Raw genomic sequence first — 20,179 nt, forward strand, 5'->3', positions numbered from 1 at the left:
GTAAGAAAGGCTCAATCAATCAATCACTTTACTTATATAGCACATTTCACAACAAAACATTTTCAAAGTACTGTGCACAAAATCAATATACCACAATAAGTTAAATAAAACCATGTCAATAAATAAATAAATAATTAAATAAATAAAATAAAATAAAGAATAAAATAAAAGACACAGAGGACCACACAACTCACGCAGTGTCAAAAGCCAAGGAATAAAAGTTTGTCTTAAGATGAGACTTAAAACACTCTACAGTGGGGGCTGTGCTGACATGGGGGTGCAGGGCGTTCCCGAGTCTGGGGCTGACCATAGAAAAAGCCCTGTCCCCCCCCTGGTTTTAAGTCTGGTCCTAGGTAACACAAGTAAAGACTGGCCCTCGGGCATAAAGTATGTACTATATAGTATAAAGTACTCGGAGCATAAGTTTTGAGGTCAGTGATGTATGGTGGGGGAAGTCCATGTAAAATCTTTAAAACAAATAATAAAATCTTAAAATCAGTCCTAAAATGAACAGAGAGCCAGTGCAAAGACGCAAGGATCAAGGTAATGTGATCATGTTTTTGTTAAAGCGTAGCAGCATTCTGGACTAACTGCAGCCGGGACAGAGATAAACATTACTTATATTGCAAAGTAGACAAATAGAAAGATTATTGATCAACTAATTAATTCAAGTTTATACAAGACGGACAGAGTTTCTCACCAAACCCTAACCCCACTACTCCAGGCCCATGTCTGCCCATATTTCATAAACTGGTTGGACACGTATTTAACATTGGATCTATGTTATATAACATTTGCTTTCACGTTTTGTTATTGATTAAGAAAACACAGATTTATATTTCTTGTATTTCATATTTTTAATTTATGCAGCACTCAGAGTAACTCAGTGTGCTGTGCAGAGCAATAAACAACTTTTTTAATTAAATTTTAAGATGAAAATTTTATCATTATAATAACGCAAGTTGCAAATAACAATAATACAGATAGGTTGTAATTAATGAGCTATAAATAGTCCTGTAAATGGTAAACATTTAGATGGAGTATTGTTGTAGTTTCAGACCTCATCAAGTCTCAAATAATTTATGCTGCGTTCGATGTCAACTGAAAAATCTGAACTTTAGCTCTCCAATTATGAAAAGAATCTCAAAGAAAACTCGTATTTACAAACTGGTTAGATCAGACAATTTGAATCTGCCCTTGCAATTTATGCCATTCCATCACCGCATTTTTTGTAAATGTAAACGTTTCTTTTGATTTTTGTTCCTTTTCTTTCCTTTTTTAAAAAAAAAACAAAACAAAACTTTTCATTACTTTTTTAATGTGACTGTTTCTGCTGTTACTTGAACTACACATTTTTGTTTTGGTTATTATTAGTGAAGGCAGGTTTGTCTATCGGAGGTCGACATGACACAATATAAAATTTTATTGTCCAATTTCCAATGTAGCATAAATGTTACGTCAGTCACCAACGGATTACGCAATCCCCCTAACGTCACGGTCAGCTGATCTATGAGGAAGTAAACATTAATTGACAACATTACGGGAACTAGCGGAAGGTAAACTTTTCTGTTGTTTGCTGATATTTTAACCAGATTTATTTTGATTTACTGTCCAGGTTTTAATTGTTTGACTCTTTGGTCGGAAGTTTGTTTCCATTGGTAATCGATTTGTAATGTTTGACATCAGGTAGATAGTTATCTCTCGAATCTGATGCACCGTGAGCTCCAGCCTCCTCAGCAAGAGTAACTGTCTCTGATGATGTGCAGAGCTTTTGATATGAGGCTTCAGTTCCTGTCAGATCTTGAAAAGATCTCATTAATTCTAATTCTGTGAGCACATTGCTTGATACAGTAAACTGTTATGTTTTGTTGCCTTTATTGTCAGCTGTAATGGCCAATAAACTGAAGTTATCAGGATCAAAAGCGATAAGCTGAATATTATAATATAGTATCTAGGATATAATTTAATATGAGGTAATGCAGACAATTAATTCAATAACAAGGCAGCTTGACAGTTAATGACCAGGGGAATGTGTTGACATAAATGGGCTAATTCTCTAAACTTTGTATTTACCCTCAGGACGAGCTCTCCAAATGGCATCTCTCATTTGCACTTTACAAGATCATCAAGACGATGTCAACTGGTGTGCCTTCTCAGCCAAACTTTTAGCCACATGCTCTGGGGATAAAACTGTTAGGGTATACAGCAGTCATGACTTCTCAGAGCTGCCCTTCTCCCCGCTGTCAGGACATGGGTACAGTGTCCACTGCTGCTGCTTCAGTGCCTGTGGTCAGTTTCTCGCCTCATGCTCCACCGATGCAACCATCATGGTCTGGTCCATGGCCACAGGGGACATTGAGGCCATCCTTGAGCATCCTGGTCGCAGCCCTGTCAGGATCTGTGCTCTCTCTCCTGACTCTGTCTACCTGGTTTCTGGTGCCTCTGATGGCACATTGGCTCTCTGGAATTTCTCTTCTAAGCAACTGCTGAGGTAAAGTAAGGAATTATGTTTCTCTACAACGGAAATAACCTGTTTAATTTCTGATTTTGATAATGTTTTACAGTGATTAAAGGTACCATATTTCTGAAGGTTTTCTAACAGTCATATGTGTCATCATAGCCTGTGTTTAAGGCCCAAAAATGAGAGCATTCTGTCACCTCTCTCACTTGCTTGCTCCGCTTTTTAGTGAATGTGTGTTCAAACGGGTGAGTCTGAGATCTTTACCTTTGTGATCTCACAAAGAGAAATAACCACTGCTCCTGGTAATGGATACTGCCATTGACCCTCCACCCCGGGTAGCTGATCCCACCCTTTGAAATCGGCACCACCAAAAGCTGGATCTTCTCACAGGGAGGGGCGTGCACAGGCACCACTCATGAACATTTAAAGGTTCAGACGGAGAAACAGCCTGTTCTCATTAGAGCTCTCTAAAGCCACATTTGGAATGGCTGAAATTAAGGACCAAGGATGAATTTGGGGTTATACACTTTGAAAACAATGTTGTTGGACCTCTTATACCCATATGAAATTGCTGAAAAAAATTATAACATGGGATTTTTAAGGAGGAAAGATGTCTGTATCTGATCTTAGTAAAGTAATTTTACTGTACATCAGTCTGCGAAGGGACACAAGGCCATTTCCAAAGATAAATCCTTTTATTCTACACTGAGACAGATTGTTCAAAAGTGGAAAACATTTGAGACTGCTGCTTAACTTCCCGTAGTGGACATCCCAGCAAATTCACCCTCACAAGAGCTAGAGACTGATGACAGACATACAGAAAGTGATTACTTCAAGCACAAGCTAAGGAATCACGAGGTTTAGTTCACTTTTCACACAATACTTCTATATTTTGGTTTAGATTTTTTAAATACATAATAATAGTGTAATATGTTGTGCTTTATTGTTAATCTGAAGTTGCATTTACTTTGTTTTAAGATCTGGATGATAAAACCTTAGAATTTTTTTAAAAGTGTAATTTCTTAAGCCAATTTAAATTTGATTATATATATATGTATATATATCAAAAAATGTTTACTATTTTCTAACGTTTTAATTAATAGATTATTAGCATGTTTACTGTCTTAAGTAAAATTTAATTACTTACTGTTTTAAGTCATTTTAAAATATTTTTAAGTGAATATGATCCATTAAATTGATAGGCCCACATGACTCTATTATGTGTATAAAATGAGCTGAGATGAACTCTCCTTACACCACTGTTTGCAGTGTTGTGACCATATTTGCTCTGTTCTTTTCAGCATTCAGTTCCATTATGTTTACTTGAACAATCATGAGGCACAAACTGTTCATGCAGCTGCTGATGCTTGTGTGTTTTATAAAGGACCGGGGAAGTGAGTGACACAACAATGGTAGCTTGCTCCTTCAGCCCCTGCAGTCAGATGTTTATGACTGGCTCCACCTATGGAGACCTGCGGCTCTGGGACCTGAACATGAATCAGCTCCATGCAGAGAAGAACGCCCATGACCTGGGAGTCTCCTGCTGCACATTTGCCCCCAGCATACTCAGTGGTGAGAACCATTGATCTGCAAATTATGAGCCATTTTCTTGGGCAATGCAGATTTTCAGACCATAAATAACTTTTAAATAACTTTTTCTAAATTAAATTACCCAATATACACTACTGGTCAAAAATGTGGACACACTTCCCCAATAAACCATTAGATTTAATAGGGAAGTTTGCCCAAGAAACTAAGCTAAACCCAGTCCAGTGAATTTGACCCATCTTTGGTTGAATATCATGACCTGGATTCAACTTACACTACCGAGCAAAAGTTTGGACACACTTCTAGGAAGGTGGTCTAGTGCAATCATTTCAACATTAATAGCAAGTTTTTCTTCAAAAAACAAAAGTATCTTTTCCTTCTTTCCAGTAAAGCTGAATTCATTGTTTATTTACCAAAACAGGTGCTCCAGATGCCTAGCTGTGGATTATTTTTTTACTTGGAGTGAAAAACTTCCGGATTAAAAACATGCTTAATGTTATTTGTCTGTGGCTTGGTCGCTATATACACGGTGCATTCACTGACCCTATTAAAAAAAACAGAAAACAACAAACTAAAGACTATACAAAGCAGTGGCTGTGTTGCATTAACAGAGCAATATAACAATATTATTCAAAGATATTAGTCATTTTTAACTTTACCTTGTAACTTAAATATTTTGGACTCTTAGACAAATATGCTTACAAGTGAATTATAAATACTGTGAACTAAGAATGAACAATAGAAGACAGTGCAGCCAGTAAAATGTATGTGCTGCTGTATGCTTTTGCATATCAGCCTCTCGCCCACTGGTCTATCAGTTAGGTTTTACATAAAGTGTGCATGTCGGTAACCTACATATAGAGCACACCTGTCATTGCTTATTTAAGTGTCAGAAGACGAGGTGCTGATATTACAGTGATACAGGCAGCACTAAGGGTGTTTCATGATGAACAATTTGCCTTGAAATTTAGTTTATTTTTTTGCTTCCTTTTTTCTTTTAGGTGGTCATGTTGTGCAGTTCCGTATGGCATCTTGTGGGCAAGATTGTCTCCTAAAGATATGGGCCATTAACAAGTTCAGCGCTGGAGGTAGACAACATGTTGTGACAGTAGATAGTGGAAGATTTGTCTCTCATATAAATTGGTATCTTAAGTCATGTAAAATCTTTAGAATTTTATTTTATGCAGTAAGACAAATGACAAACGTTTTTTGTTTAGCTGAGTAAAATGATCCAGTATTGCAGGTCTGCAAGTGCAAAAGTGTTAAATCACTTTGATTAGCTGTTAATTTGGAGATTAAATTAAAGTCAGGAGTTTTCCATCTATTGGATGACAGATACAAATATATACTTTCTATATGTGCCTGTAAAATCTGATCTTTACAATACAACATTTCTATGGAAGTCATCAAAGGACCTCAGAGTTGTTGATACTCATCAGGATGGGAACTGATACTACAACATTTCTCAAAAGTTTTATATATCCACAGTCAGATTGTGTAGACACAGAGGAAATTCCTGATCATTGTTACTTTCTCCAGGAGGCGGTGACCAACAAAAATCACCTCAACAGCAACATTTGTAATACTCTGCATCAAAGGAATCATGCTAACTTTAAAGCCTCTAAAGAGCCTCTCACAGTGTTGACTATATATATATATATATATATATATATATATATATATATGTGTGTGAATATCACCACTGTTTTTGTATTTTTTATCTGGAATGAGAGGTATTGTGTTTGGAAGAAAGAAACACTACATTAACTACAAACAAATTAGAAAGACCTTCATCTGTGAACTGAAACACAAGAGAAATTGGACTTTGTGCAACCCCAAGCACATGTTTTTTTTTTCTTTTAAGGCTAGATAAAGAGAAGTAAAGCTGATGGCCATGCAAGATTCCTGACTTAAATCTTATGTGAGGAAATCTGCTGGCATCCTGTGCTGAGAAATCAGTCAAAATTCTTAAAGCTGATGTGCCTGTCTGAACAATAGTTAATGGAAAATTTAAGTTTGGATTAAAACTGTAAAAGGAAGCCGAACCAGAGTCTGAAAGGATGGCTTTAGATTAATTTTCCACTCAACATACAGGTGAGTTTTAAAGGATATGTAATATTGACTCATTTTTCTTGGTAAATACCTGGCTGAGTTGAACATATTTCACATTCATCCATCCATTCTCTTCCGCTTATCCGGAGTCGGGTCGCGGGGGCAGCTGCCTAAGCAGGGAAACCCAGACTTCCCTCTCCCCGGCCACATTCACCAGCTCATCCGAAGGGATCCCGAGGCGTTCCCAGGCCAGCCGAGAGATGTAGTCTGTCCAGCGTGTCCTGGGTCTGCCCCGGGGCCTCCTTCCGGTGGGACGTGCCCGGAACACCTCACCAGGGAGGCGTCCAGGAGGCATCCTAACCAGATGCCCGAGCCACCTCATCTGGCTCCTCTCGATGTGGAGGAGAAGCGGCTCTACTCTGAGCCCCTCCCGGATCACCGAGCTTCTCACCCTATCTCTAAGGGAGAGCCCGGCCACCCTGCGGAGGAAACTCATTTCGGCCGCTTGTATTCGAGATCTCGTTCTTTCGGTCATTACCCACAGCTCATGACCATAGGTGAGGGTAGGAACGTAGATCGACCGGTAAATCGAGAGCTTTGCCTTTCGGCTCAGCTCTCTCTTCACCACGACAGACCGATGCAGAGCCCGCATCACTGCGGACGCCGCACCGATCCGCCTGTCGATCTCTCGCTCCATCCTTCCCTCACTCGTGAACAAGACCCCGAGATATGTAAACTCCTCCACTTGGGGCAGGACCCCATCGCAGACCCGGAGAGAGCACTCCACCCTTTTCCGGCTGAGGACCATGGTCTCGGATTTGGAGGTGCTGATTCTCATCCCAGCCGCTTCACACTCGGCTGCGAATCGCTCCAGTGCGAGCTGAAGATCACGTCCCGATGAAGCCAACAGAACCACGTCATCTGCAAAGAGCAGAGACCCAATCCTGAGGCCACCGAACCGGATCCCCTCGACACCTCGGCTGCGCCTAGAAATTCTATCCATAAAAGTTATGAACAAAATCGGTGACAAAGGACAGCCTTGGCGGAGTCCAACCCGCACTGGAAACGATTCTGATTTATTGCCGGCAATGCGGACCAAGCTCTGACACTGGTCGTACAGGGACCGGACAGCTCTTACAAGCGAGTCCGGCACTCCATACTCCCGGAGTACCCCCCACAGGAGTCCCCGGGGAACACGGTCAAATGCCTTCTCCAGATCCACAAAACACATGTAGATTGGTTGGGCAAACTCCCATGCCCCCTCGAGGACCCCAAAGAGGGTGTAGAGCTGGTCCACTGTTCCACGACCGGGACGAAAACCACACTGCTCCTCCTCAATTCGAGGTTCGACTATCCGACGGACCCTCCTCTGCAGCACCCCTGAATAGACCTTACCGGGGAGGCTGAGGAGTGTGATCCCCCTGTAGTTGGAGCACACCCTCCGGTCCCCCTTTTTGAAGAGGGGTACCACCACCCCAGTCTGACAGTCCAGGGGGACTGCCCCCGATGTCCACGCGATGCCGCAGAGGCGTGTCAACCAAGACAGCCCTACGGAATCCAGAGCCTTAAGGAACTCTGGGCGGACCTCATCCATCCGCCTTGCCACCAAGGAGATTTTTAACCACCTCAGCGACCTAAGCCCCAGAGATAGGCGAGCCAGCACCAGCTACCCCAGACTCTGCTTCCTCATCAGAAGACGTGTTGGTGGGATTGAGGAGGTCTTCGAAGTATTCCCTCCACCGCCTCACAACGTCTCGAGTCGAGGTCAGCAGCCCCCCATCCCCACTGTACACAGTGTTGACGGAGCACTGCTTTCCCCTCCTGAGCCGCCGGATGGTGGACCAGAATCTCCTCGAAGCCGTCCGGAAGTCATTCTCCATGGCCTCTCCAAACTCCTCCCACGCCCGAGCTTTTGCCTTAGCGACCGCCGAAGCCGCGCTCCGCTTAGCCCGCCGATACCCATCAGCTGCCTCTGGAGTCCCACAGGCCAAAAAGGCCCGATAGGACTCCTTCGTTGGTGGACACCGACAGTAAGGGATGCCGTCATATTTCACATTGTTTAATTTATTTTTTATTCATGGCCTATATGCTTACTATATGGCAGATAGTGAACCTGGCTTATCTATGCTCACTTTTCCTGTGTTTCAGAACAAATTAGTTTAGTCAGCTAAATAATAACGAGTGCAGTTTTTTCACAGGCAAAAACCTAATTTGTAATAAATTAACACCAATTTATTAAAGACAAATCACTGCCGCTGCCAAATGAATCATTTTAATGTGTTCGTTCTCCTGTTTTTAGGTTTTTGGGCAATTTAACATTTTCCCTCCACTCTGTATTTCTTTTTTTGTGAAATCACACTGCACAGTCCAAATCTTTATCCCAGAAAAGTCCAACCTGCTGTGGCTTTATTTTTCTCATCAGCTTGACATCACTCAGCAAAAATCTTTCAACCCTTTTCATATAACTGCAATTGTTGCTCTCCCTTGCAGCCTGTAAAATGCAGCTGCTGCACACATTAACCGACCAGTCGGCCCCAGTCCTCTGCTGTGCATACTCCTCAGATGGCCAGTTGCTTGTGTCTGGGTAAGATGATGGTTTTAAGAAAGTGTTTTTGTTCCATTTTCAAGGCAAATCTTAGGCTTGCAGATTGATTTCCCGCTTTCCAGGCAACCATGAAAATTATGTTAAACAGAGCTGAAATTTGCATAAAATACCCCTAAAATCCAAGTAAAGATAAAATCCTTTTTAAAAAATCATCGTTAATGTTTATTTATTTATTTATTTTTTGTCTGTTGGTGGGTAAAGTGGAGTTTTGAAGGAGCAAGTGTTGAGTTTATGAAAACATTCAACACCATCTTTGTGTTTCTTTTAGTGACATGTTTAAAAGTTTAGATATCTAAGAATCCTGATTCCTGTAAGAGAATTTGGAGTTACCAGATAAATCTACATTTTCAACCATTCTCTTGATCTTAAATAGGTCAGTCGTCATGTCTTGATCTACTTGGGATCAATAGATTGATGTGAAATATAGATTGTTTGCCTCATGAGGTAAGTAGGCCACCCTCTGCCCAGAAATGATGGTGGAGAACTTCACTGCAACCACTGGAGGGAGACATAGATTGTCTTATCCCACATCTCCCTCCAGTGGTTCCATCTTTTCTATTCTACCATAAACATTGTTAATATAGTCAAAATCATTTTGTTTTTCTTCAGCTCTGTGGACAAAACTGTCATAATCTACGATGCAGTGAGTGTCTCTTTATTTCTATACTGAGCATTTTTAGTTTTTACCTCTAACTTCACCTATATGCTGCTCATGTTTTTCCAATGCTTCACCTTTTTTTATTCCAGAATAATGCAGTTTTGCTTTACACTCTGAAGCAGCATGAGAGGTAGATATTTATTTATATTTGTGTTTTATTTAATGGATGTTTTTATTTAGTATATATAGGAAGTCACAAAGGAAAACAGTCATTTTTTTCTGAATTTATCAGTTGTAAAACGTTAATGTTGAAATATTTAATGATATAATTTATTGAACTGATTACATATTTTAAATTTGACACACAACAGGAAATAACATTTGAATCACCAGTGTGTTTTCAACATAGCCTTTTTCCCATGCAAACATTGAAGTTCAAGGAGTTCAGTCTTTAATGATCATTTTTATTTTTTTATTATTTTTTTTGTGAGAAAATCTTTTGCAGACCAACATTTTTCAGAACCTGTTTCTAAATAAGATCCACTCAGTAATGTTTCAGATTAATTTTACTGGTCTTTGATGCCACAAAAGTTCCCCCAGTTACCAACCACATGTGTTTGAAAGGCATCAAGGTCCTTTCAGTCGGGCAAATAGAAGTACTTTGAGAAAATCACCGACTGAAGTGAAAGCAGGATAAACTCCAGAAAAAGAAGAACGCATTTGACAAAATGCTTCCAGGAAACTACTATGACTTAAAGCTAGCTAGTGTGTCGACTTTAGGTTAGTGTGAGCTTTTGTGGATAAACATTTCTCAGCATTCCAGCTTAAGTTTAAGAGATTGTCCTCATTAACTTTGCCTCAACTTTCTCAAGTCAGTTACAAAATTGGTGCTAATCCTGATTTAGATCTTTTTAATACAAATTGTGATGTGGCAAAGCACCACTGAATTGGCCCCATAAATGGAGAACATGCTACACATTTTGGTGTTTTTTCAAGCTGAGCTCCCTTTTTAACACCATGGGAGGTGAAATTCAGTCTTATATCTTAAAGCAGGACCCTCATTGATGCTCAAAAGAAACCAAGGCCTCCAGCCTTTGATCAACAGTACTCAGAAGATTGATTTCTATTTTTTTTGTCTGCCTGTTTCCTTTTTGTAAGTATGTGAAGAAAACTGTTGCTAACAAAGGCACAAATTAGGGTATTTTTTCCTGCTGCAGGTATGTGACAGCATGTTCCTTCTCTCCAACATCGCCATTGATTGCTACAGGATCTATGGATAAGACCGTAAAAATCTGGAGGATGGAGGATGGATGCAGTGGACATGGTTGGGGGAAAGCACACACATAAAAATCTTGGATGAAAGAGCCAAATTTCTAGTTTGAATATTAATTATATGTTTTGTCATCTCCTTATATTTTTCCTTAATCACTGCACACTGTGTTGGATGGAAAGGTGGAAAGACTTTACCTGGTTAGTATTTTTTATTATCTAAAATATTGTTAAATTTTTAGTTGTTTTTTTTATTGTCTGCAACATCCTGTCCTATTTCATACGTTAAATTAGCTTCATCATGCGTTGAAGGACACTGCTCTGTGTGCAAATTTGCTCTATTCCTTCTTTACTTTCCAGTCTCAAACTTGCTTTAAGATTGCATTAAGTTTCTGTCAATTACAGTTATTTTATTTTATTTTTTTATGTTACAGAAGAGTCTGCACAGACATCCACTGAAGGTGGGAAGAAGATTAAAAAGTGACCTGGAGTAGATATTAAAGGAAAAACTAAATGAAATTGGCACAAATCTAAAACAGCTGTCATACCAGAAAGGTTTTTACCTGATGCCAGATTGAGGTTTACTCTGGCATTAAATTTGCATTTAGATGGATAGTTTATTTAGAAAATATAATAAGCTAACAAATAAAGTAATCAAATCATTTCTGTCTGCAAAAGTGCAAGCATGCCATGTCAATGAAAACATCAATGAAACCTCCATATCGCTGTACATGGTGTGCTAACCGCAGCCTCCTAATCAATACTCAGTAGCATCCCAGGATGGGCTTGCATGAAAAATATTTGTTCATTTTTCAAACGGTGCCACAGCTGTCAACGATTGACCCTCTTGCCTCGACTTGCCCTCTCAGGGAGAGCCTCAGCAGGCCGCTCGAAGCTGCTGGTCGCTGATTGGTCGGAGGAGGATGTGTCAGAGTGGCTGGTGGAGGAGGGCCTTGGGGGATTGGTGGACAAATTCAAGGCCAACAACATAGATGGGACTGAGATGCTCTGTCTCACCAAGGAAACACTGGCGTCAGAGCTGCACATAGGTGAGGAAGACAAATATCACACACTGCTCAGCAAGAGAGCTGCCACTTTTTCACGCCATCCCTCTTTCATTGTGGCTTTTTTTTTCTTCTGTCTGAAATATAAGAACATAAACTCCGTCTAATTGGTGATATATTCTTGTTGAGAATGAATGTGGATGTGTGTGGTTTAAGATTTTTTTCTTTTTATCTATTTATATGGATAAAAGGCAGCATATCAGATTAAAATGCAGATAAAGGATTGAATGTTGTTTTATGTTGGGGGGGGGGTTACTCAGGAAGATTACATAATATTAGGCTCACTGTAAAAGCACTCAGCTTTTGGGATTTGGCTGTTTTGACTTTAATCTGGAGCACTTCATGAGTTATGCAACTTAAAGCAGAATTTCACATAAGCTCTAAAGTGGATTTACACCAAATATCATTGATCTCTCTCATTTTTATTATTCATTATTATTTTGTTTGTTTGTAGTGCTCCAAGTTTATTTCAGATTTTCTTTTCTTTATGAAATGATGCCACAAGGATAAAGTAGGAGTGTTATGTTGTTGATGTCAGTCTACTAGTAAAGACAGCCTCCGTCACGCAGTTCTCAGCAAATGTGTATTGTGTTGCCATGTCGTCATTTCCATCCCACAGTCACTGTCAATCACCGCTCAGTTTACACAGCATCAGTGCCCTGACAGCTTGTGTTCACATTGTTCTGTTTTTAGTAACACAGCATGAATCCCACCTTCTTATAGCTAACTTAGAAAACAGTGCTGAGTGTCATCCTGTTTTATCTGCCGCCATGACAAGACAGAGAAACATTCATATCTTTTAAAGGTGGGAGTAAAATCAATAAGTGCGCTTTGCTTCTCAAGAGGCAGTATAATAAACAGAATGCACCAGAAAGTTTGTCTTTGAGTATAAAAAGTGTTTTGTATTCAGCTGTTGTTAACTCCATAATTTATGAGCTCATACATTTTTAATTTCTTCAGTTTTCTTCTGTATTCAAACCAAAAATGCATTCCAGTGCTGCTTAGTGTTTAGCTTTGAATTGGACAGACAGTCCAGAGACATGGTCTGCTTCCACCATGTTCACTCTCACCCACGCTCACATTTGCCATCCAAGAGTGAAAAGTGCTAAATGCAGGAATGACAAATGCTCCAAACGGTCTTACTGATAATATTCCACATGTCAGCAAAGAGTCGGTTCATCTTTTTCTTTGTTATAAGAGCAGACAAAGTCCTGTTTTTCTTTTTTTTCTCTCTCTCTCTCTGGCGCATTTTCTCATCCTCTTGCTGGTGTTTGTATTGTGTTTAGAGTCTGTCGGCTTGCGCAGTAAACTCCTGAGGAAGGTGCTGGAGCTGAAGAGTGATTCAGTGTGTTTGGGCATTCCTGATGAGTTCTTGTGTCCAATCACCAGAGAGCTGATGAGGGAGCCAGTTATTGCTGCTGGTACGTGAAGATCAGACCTTTTCTACTCTTTATTACCAATTATTACAACATGCCTGCTGTTCTTTCTTTCTTTTATACTGCGTGCCTGCCCCCACAGATGGCTACTCGTATGAAAAAGAGGCAATTGAGAGTTGGATAAACACCAAGAACCGCTCCAGCCCCATGACTAACCTTCCTTTACTGACGATCCTGCTCACACCTAATCACACTCTGAAGATGGCTATTGGTCGATGGAAAACAAGCCACTAGCATCCAAGAGGCCTCCGCCATGCTCCATCAACTACATTCATAAAGTAGACAGAAACAGGATAAAGCGCTAATATCAGTCCTGCAGCACTCAAATAGCTTCCAATGTGTCTGATTATGTTGCATTTGACATGATGTGGAGAAAAACAAAATTGCAACCCTAAATCTAAATATTCAATCAGCACCGGTTGTTGGTTGCCAGCACAACGTAGACAAGTGGTGAAACGTTCAAGTTTTGGCCACTTAAAGAACTGAACTTGCAGTCATGAGAAAGAAAGTTTTCCCCTCTTTCATTTCTAAGATTTAATGTTGAAAATGACCTGTTCATTACCGGGTCTTTAAGTGACATTAATCTAACCTCAGATTAACAAAAGCACGGGACATGTTACAGAGTTATTATTAAACAAAAATTAAGCCAAAATGCAGAAGCAGTATGCGAAAACCTGCACTACTCTTAAAAAAAAAAAAGAAAGAAATATTCATATTTTTGTATGATGCCAGAGTACACCCACAATGGATTATAAACTTTGCGGGTCAACTTGGTTTGACTGTCTCCAAGCCTTTGAATGCACACGTAAATATATCACATTGCATAACATAACAAATTCCACCCTAAAGTTGAACATCTGTAACGTTCTTTGTGTAGTGTAAGTACATCCTTTAAGTAGCATCCAGGTGCTGCTGATTAAATGCACTTGATTAACTGATCATCAGCTAGTTGGAGCACCTCTATAAAAGAAGATTTTTTGTCAGTTTGCTGCTCTGGAGCATTCAGATGTGTGTTGACACAATGCCAATAAGGGAAGAAATCAGCAATGATCTTAGAGAAACAATTGTTGCTACCTATTGAACTGAAATTTTTCTGTTTCGTAACTTACACAATTCTTTGCTTTAGTGCTTGCTTGGTCATGAAAACCAGTTTATATCAAGATAAGAAGTCAGAGGTAAATTTCACCTCCTGGCATTTTTACTTCTTGTGGAGTTTATTACAAGTACCAGACAGAAAACACATTGTTAAAAGTAATGCTAGATGTCTGTAAATTCTCTCGGGTAAACAATACAGAAATGACATGTACATGAATAATATGCTATTATTTCCTCTTCAGATTCAATGAGTATAATGATTCAACTATTGCTGCTTTGTAGTTCAGATAGACAGTATATAGATCCATTATATCAGAAAATGGGCCAAATAACTTGGTACACATCGGCATATTGGATACTGGGTCATATCGCTTGATTTTCTTTGGCTCATTTTGTCCACTTTTGAAGGATAAACTGCAAATCAGTTCACTTGTTTCAATTGATCACCTCATGATAAGATTTATGCTGATGGGAGCAATCTCTTGAACGATGACAATTCTCCCATCCATTAAGCATGAGTAGTCACTGAGTGGTTGATGAGAATAAAAATGATATGAATCATAAACTGTGACTTTCACAGCCACTAGATCCTGACTCAGATGAACATCTAAGGGAGGTTTTGGATAACCGTGTTACACAGCTCTTCTCCGTCATTATTATTATCATCAAAACACCAAAAGAAGGAAAAATAGTGTTTAATTTCTGCACCAGAGTTCAAGTTCTTGTAGATCTGAAGCTGAAGTCTACTGAAGCTGGTGTGACAGAACATGAATCACCTAAAGCTTTACAGACATTTTGTGTTGATGATGCCTGTTAATTAGAAAAAAGGGATGGATGGGCTCATGTAAGTAAATACTATAACATTTCCATTGGTATATCTCCAAAATTTGGTTTCGATTTCCATCCAGTAAGCTTCTCATATTAAATACTTAGTTAATACATGTGCTCATTATTGAGTCCTTAGTTAAATGAATCTTTTTGAATTTTCATCCTAAAAAAAACTTCTACGATCAACTAGACTTTTGACTTTGTGTGGGTAAGCCTAACCCCCAGACACAGACACGGATAATGCTTGGCCACAGGAGTTTGGGTTTTACTTCTCAGTATGAGCAACATAATAAATTTATAAAGATATACAAAATTCAGATATGGCAATGTTCTCAGTTTTATATGAGAAGTTTATTATAATGGCATCATTAAAGATTTAGATATGTTTTGTTTTTTTGTGAAAGAACAGAAGCTTTCATCCTTCCATATGTAGCCCAGAGCTTAACATTTCTGAATTATACAAATGAAAGAAGTAGATGTAGAAGATGTAGTCCTTCATTAATATTTTTATTATACCACAATAATAATGTGGTAACATTCTGGATACCATAGTATGACTCTGAAAGGTTATATAACAACTATGGACATACTGCAATGTAAGAATCTCTTAAGGTCTTTTTTTCTATCCTACTGTACACTCTGTAAACACTCTCTTTGCATTCAAATAAAACCATAAACACTTAATCTGTTCTTTGTTATGCAAAAATAAATAACATACTGTGAATACTTAAGCAATCAAGTCAATGTTAGATAATAGGTTTCCAACAATGTAATGTACAGAGCCTTTTTTTTTAAATCAAATGTACCCAGAAAGAGGATCTCAAGTACACAAAGTTACTTCTTTTGAAGCCTGTAATGCTGACAGAATATCACTTACAAGGAAATATAATCTGCAAATATAGTGTACACAGTACAAATATAAATGTTTTTAAAAGACACTTGACAATAGAAATGGTCATATCCTGCACCTAATAGCATAAGGTTTTGTATATTCGTGCACAAAGCTTTCTCTGACTTCTATATTTCATATAATTAATTAAAAGCTGAGACATTATACTATGTAATTTTTTAAAATCCCTACTTAAGGTATTACTGGCTTTCTTGAATACTCTAGTTAAGCTGTATACATGTAAGCAAAGCATAGTAGCCTGAGTTGAACACTGGTTCTAGATTGTAAATGCAGTGCAGCAGCATAAATCTACAAAACAGGCTCAGGGAAGGGAGCTGCTCTCAGACCAGTCTCCCTTGCTACCTTAAATGGAACATAGCATGTTAAAAACCGCCTGTATCTGTGCTTGGATTAATTATATTCAGACGTTGGACTCTATAAATGAGCGCTTGGGTTTTATGGGAGCCATATGCAGAGCTGGGTTGTCTCTCGTAAGGCTCGTCTGTCTGTGCCTCCCTTCTGGGAAGCGTAGCTGGGACGACGAAGTGCCTCTGGTGTCTCGCTGGTGGGAACGTTCACCAAACTCCCTGCCCTGCTGCTGGCTTCCAGAGAGCTGCTCCTGGAATGAGGCGCGTTTGAACTCATTGTTCAGCCCTTGGAACTCCATGACCGACATACTGAAACTCTCTGCCCCTCCTCCTCCTCCCTGCCCCTGTCGGCTTAGACCGGAGGTCTGCTGCCCCTGGACCCGCACTGCTTTGTCCATGACCCCCATGAAGGGCCGCGGCTTCAGCTCAGGTTTTGCCTTAAAGCTACCGCTGCTCTTGATGGGACATGGGGCATCTGGTGTCGGCTGCCTGCCTCCATCTGACAGGTTCCCGCTGGAGGCCTGACTAGAGCTGGAGCCCCTTGAGCCTGCTGTTCCTCCTCCACCACCCTCCCTTCTGACCTCCATGCTGGGCCCCAGAGCGAGAGCCAGGCCATCCAGAGGCACAGAGTGGGTAGATAGTCTGTCAGAGCCCCTTGAGAAACTGGAGGAACGTGGCTGGTACATCTGGAGGGGTCCTGGAGGCGATGAGCTGCTGGGGGACATGGGGTGATAATGCTCAGTGGGGCTGAGTCCAGAGTGTTCACTGGCTGATCCAGGTCCGATGTCAATCCCCGCCACTGGTGCCGGCCTCAAGGAGGTGGAGATGTGTCTGCCTGGCAGAGGACTGGAGGGGCCACACAGGGACAGTGGCCTGATCCCGACTCTGCCGCCTGATTGGAGGGAGTGACAGTGGTGATGAGTCCTGATGCTCTGGTTCTGGGTCTGTCTGTTGATGACAGGAACAGACTCGGGCATGTCCACAAACAGCTGGTTCTGTACATATTCTTCTGGAGGGAAACATAGTGACTGATCTGCTAAACCAAAGCCCACACCTCCAGGGAGAGTCCTGTTCGGCCCGTAGGGATTTAGAGGCCAAAACTCTGGACTTTTCCCGCAATGCAGACCCACCTCATCACCTTCCTCTTTTTCTTCCTCTCTTTCTGCATTAGCCTGCTCTGCTGGGACTTGCCTCTCCAGACTTCCCTGGGAATAAACGTCTGTTTCCTCCTCTGTGAGTTGATGGTGGTGGGTGTGAGGGTCCCTGTTATAACCCTGTGTCATGCTATTGCCGGATATCTTCTGATGATGTTTGCATTCCTCCTCTACTCGTACCAGTAGGCGGCGGATCTCCCGGTTGGACGGGCAGAGTCGTGCTGCTTCGTGGAGGTCTGCCAGCGCTGCAGCAAACTGCCTGGGGAGGACAGAGAAGATGAACAATGGAACTTTAAAAATACTTACTTTACAGAACCACAGAGACCGAGCATCCCAGTGCATTTCTAAATCTCATGAATTGTTCTGCTTTCAAATAATAATACACTTAATTAAATATGTTATACCTGCTACTCCTCTTGGCTCGTGCTCTGGCATAAAAGGCTTCATAAGACCTGGGTTTGAGTTCCAAGGCTTTTGTTGCAAACTCCTCTGCTATACCAAAATCCTGCATTTTCAGATAGAAAAGCACATTAAGTGAAGTGGATAATTCATACCTCTGTTTAAATCTTAGTCTGCAGCACACAACCTACAACTAAGAAAGCTGGAGTGTTTGTTTTGCAGTTATAATTCAAAACTTTTCCAATAAAAATGGTGTTTGCTTGCTGCTTCATTAAATGCATGGAAAGATTTAAGCTTGTGCAATGGAACAGAACTCATGCTACGATCATTTTTATTGACTAGGAACAAAAAGACGGGAAGAAAAACAGATGGAAAGTTGCTTGTTTGTCTGCAGGATTTTAACTGCTCTCCTCATCACTCTCAGGTGAATATTTAATGACACCAACACATGGATTCTGTCTTTGAGAGGGAGGTCAAAATGATAGTCTTGAATGTGAGATTGTGAACATTGCTGCTGAATGTTTAATGATGGTATCATGTGCACTCTCTGCTGGCCCTTACTGCCTTCATTCTGTTATAATATGTGGGTTTAACTAGCTTTCTTGCACGCGCACTGTAAATAACCCCATGTAGAGACGCAAAGAAAGAGAGTGCACTCTGCTCGGCCAGAGAGAGCGACCTTATCACATCACATTATTTGCTCCATTATTCATCGGCTGCAGTGACCCTAAGGATGGCATTTTTACACAGTCTGTTAGGACGTCTGTCAACACCAGGGTGGGTTTCAAACCTGGCTGTAGGCCACACACATCTGTCTCTGCACTAACACACACTTTTTTCGATCATGTCACCACCTGCTCCCAGGTTTTACATGTACATTATGTTTACTGTACCATGAGACATCATATTAGATCTGAAAAGCAGTGATATTTCTATAGTGAGCAACTCTGGTGCTGAGGTTATCTTTTTATGTTGATGGAGATAAATAATATATCTTAAGGAAGCATACCTCGCCTGGCCAACCCTCCTACCATTCCCTTGCCATCTAATAAACCTGCCGATGTTAAATACTGCATGAGTGGTTTGATACAGCTGCAAGCCTTACATTGGTTTTCCTGCGGCAGCGGGAAAGGTTTAGATAAAGGGAGACTCTGAGTTCTTTTAGTCCTTTCAGCTCATCTCCTTGCCCCTCTCGAGGAAGCTTCCTCAGGGCATACTGGTACCGCTGACCTGCCTCCTTCATACGCCCCTTCTGAGAAACACACAAGATAGCCAGCTTAGTTTTAACCATTAATCCAAGGTTTCTCGCAACATACTGCTGGAACAATTCCCAATATCATACCTTATAAAGAATGTTCCCTTCCTCCATTAGCTTCTGCAGCAGGATGAGGAGAATGTCAGGTTTGGAGGAGGCCATTGCCCACGTAGCATGACCTGATGGAGCAATACGAACACTTATCTTTATATTATCTGTCTTGCTTTGTCGCTTTTACTTTGTATCTTACATAAATCACATACCTGATCGATCGTGTGGAGCCGCTCTGTAGCCTTTTGGTTGATGGAGGATTGAAAAAGCGGTGTGAAAAAAAAGAGAGGAGTGCAAGTAAAATTTCAGGATGAAATCTAGCAGTGAGCTGTACTGCAGAAAAACAGACAAATATGAACAGATCTATTGATTTGGCAATACAAGGTACAATTATAAACACATTTAAAGTAGTGTTTTGCTGTTTAACTACATAGCTTAACATCAAATAATTTAGATGAAGGATTCACTGAAGGTCTGTTATGGTGGGCGTGGTGTTTATACCCATCTTGGATCCTTTCTTAAGCAGTGAAGCCACCAGGGCCGGGTTCTGGCATCCAGCTACTCGTTCTGAACCTCTGGTACCGTTGTTGTCTGCTCTCTCCAGCACCGCTCCATGCTCCACTAGGCTATGCACCTAACGACATATTTATATTCAAATGTCAGACCTTAGCAATGACATATCTGTGTGATATCTCTATCATTTGGCTGATTATGTAGTGTATGCTGTGCCACATTGCAGACATTATCAACAAGCCACTTAATTTCGCTGATTTGGGAAAATTATTAATTATCAGATAATTTTGATTATTCTCCTGCTGATCTCCAAAGTAAATGAGTCATGAATTGAGGCTTTCTGACTCTGCATGATATTTGATTGCTGCAAATGATTTAATTATGATTTCTATCATTTGCCTAAATTAACTAAAAATGACAATCATGTGATTTAATAGTTATGTTTTGAAACTGATTGACAACAGAATCTTTTTAATGTGCCATAAACCTCCTCCAAGCTACAAATTAATAATATTTTCAAGTAAATATAAAAAAAGACAGAAAGAAACGGTTTCAATAAATACTTTTACTATTATCATCTACACAGCATGAAAC

The 20,179-nt window shown here is 40.4% G+C and overlaps 2 protein-coding genes across 3 annotated transcripts in view; one reads left to right on the forward strand and one right to left on the reverse strand.

Moving 5' to 3' along the window:
• Nucleotides 1-1,500: 1,500 nt before the first annotated feature.
• Nucleotides 1,501-15,640, forward strand: wdsub1 (WD repeat, sterile alpha motif and U-box domain containing 1). 2 transcript variants are annotated; one of them, XM_041983552.1, is made up of 13 exons: nt 1,501-1,556; nt 2,080-2,491; nt 3,846-4,033; nt 5,011-5,097; nt 8,552-8,645; nt 9,276-9,309; nt 9,414-9,454; nt 10,482-10,588; nt 10,717-10,734; nt 10,968-10,994; nt 11,403-11,582; nt 12,884-13,018; nt 13,116-15,640. In XM_041983552.1, exons 2-13 carry the CDS (start codon nt 2,094-2,096, stop codon nt 13,265-13,267), a joined length of 1,461 nt encoding a protein of 486 aa, XP_041839486.1. In that variant the 5' UTR covers nt 1,501-1,556; nt 2,080-2,093; the 3' UTR covers nt 13,268-15,640. The 2 variants fall into 2 exon arrangements, with proteins under 2 accessions (XP_041839486.1, XP_041839495.1); XM_041983561.1 differs by lacking the exon at nt 10,968-10,994.
• A 92-nt stretch (nt 15,641-15,732) lies between these two features.
• Nucleotides 15,733-20,179, reverse strand: part of LOC121638644 (protein TANC1-like) — a 36,058-nt gene continuing 31,611 nt past the window's right edge. Inside the window, exons 24-29 of the mRNA XM_041983541.1 lie at nt 19,574-19,706; nt 19,285-19,314; nt 19,109-19,200; nt 18,872-19,018; nt 17,772-17,872; nt 15,733-17,626 (exon numbers count right to left, since the gene is read on the reverse strand). Coding sequence (XP_041839475.1) covers nt 16,267-17,626; nt 17,772-17,872; nt 18,872-19,018; nt 19,109-19,200; nt 19,285-19,314; nt 19,574-19,706 — 1,863 coding nt within the window. The 3' untranslated portion in view covers nt 15,733-16,266. The remainder of the gene's footprint in view (nt 17,627-17,771; nt 17,873-18,871; nt 19,019-19,108; nt 19,201-19,284; nt 19,315-19,573; nt 19,707-20,179) is intronic.

Source organism: Melanotaenia boesemani, chromosome 1 (genome assembly GCF_017639745.1).
Source record: "Melanotaenia boesemani isolate fMelBoe1 chromosome 1, fMelBoe1.pri, whole genome shotgun sequence".
NCBI lineage: Eukaryota > Metazoa > Chordata > Actinopteri > Atheriniformes > Melanotaeniidae > Melanotaenia > Melanotaenia boesemani.

Bases quoted from the DNA above. Each gene is read 5' to 3' on its own strand.
- wdsub1 (XM_041983552.1), top strand. From the start codon at position 2,094: ATGGCATCTCTCATTTGCACTTTACAAGATCATCAAGACGATGTCAAC. The intron at 9,310-9,413 runs GTGAGTGTCTCT...TTTTTATTCCAG, and splicing joins CTGTCATAATCTACGATGCA to AATAATGCAGTTTTGCTTTA. The intron at 10,995-11,402 runs GTGGGAAGAAGA...TTGCCCTCTCAG, and splicing joins TGCACAGACATCCACTGAAG to GGAGAGCCTCAGCAGGCCGC.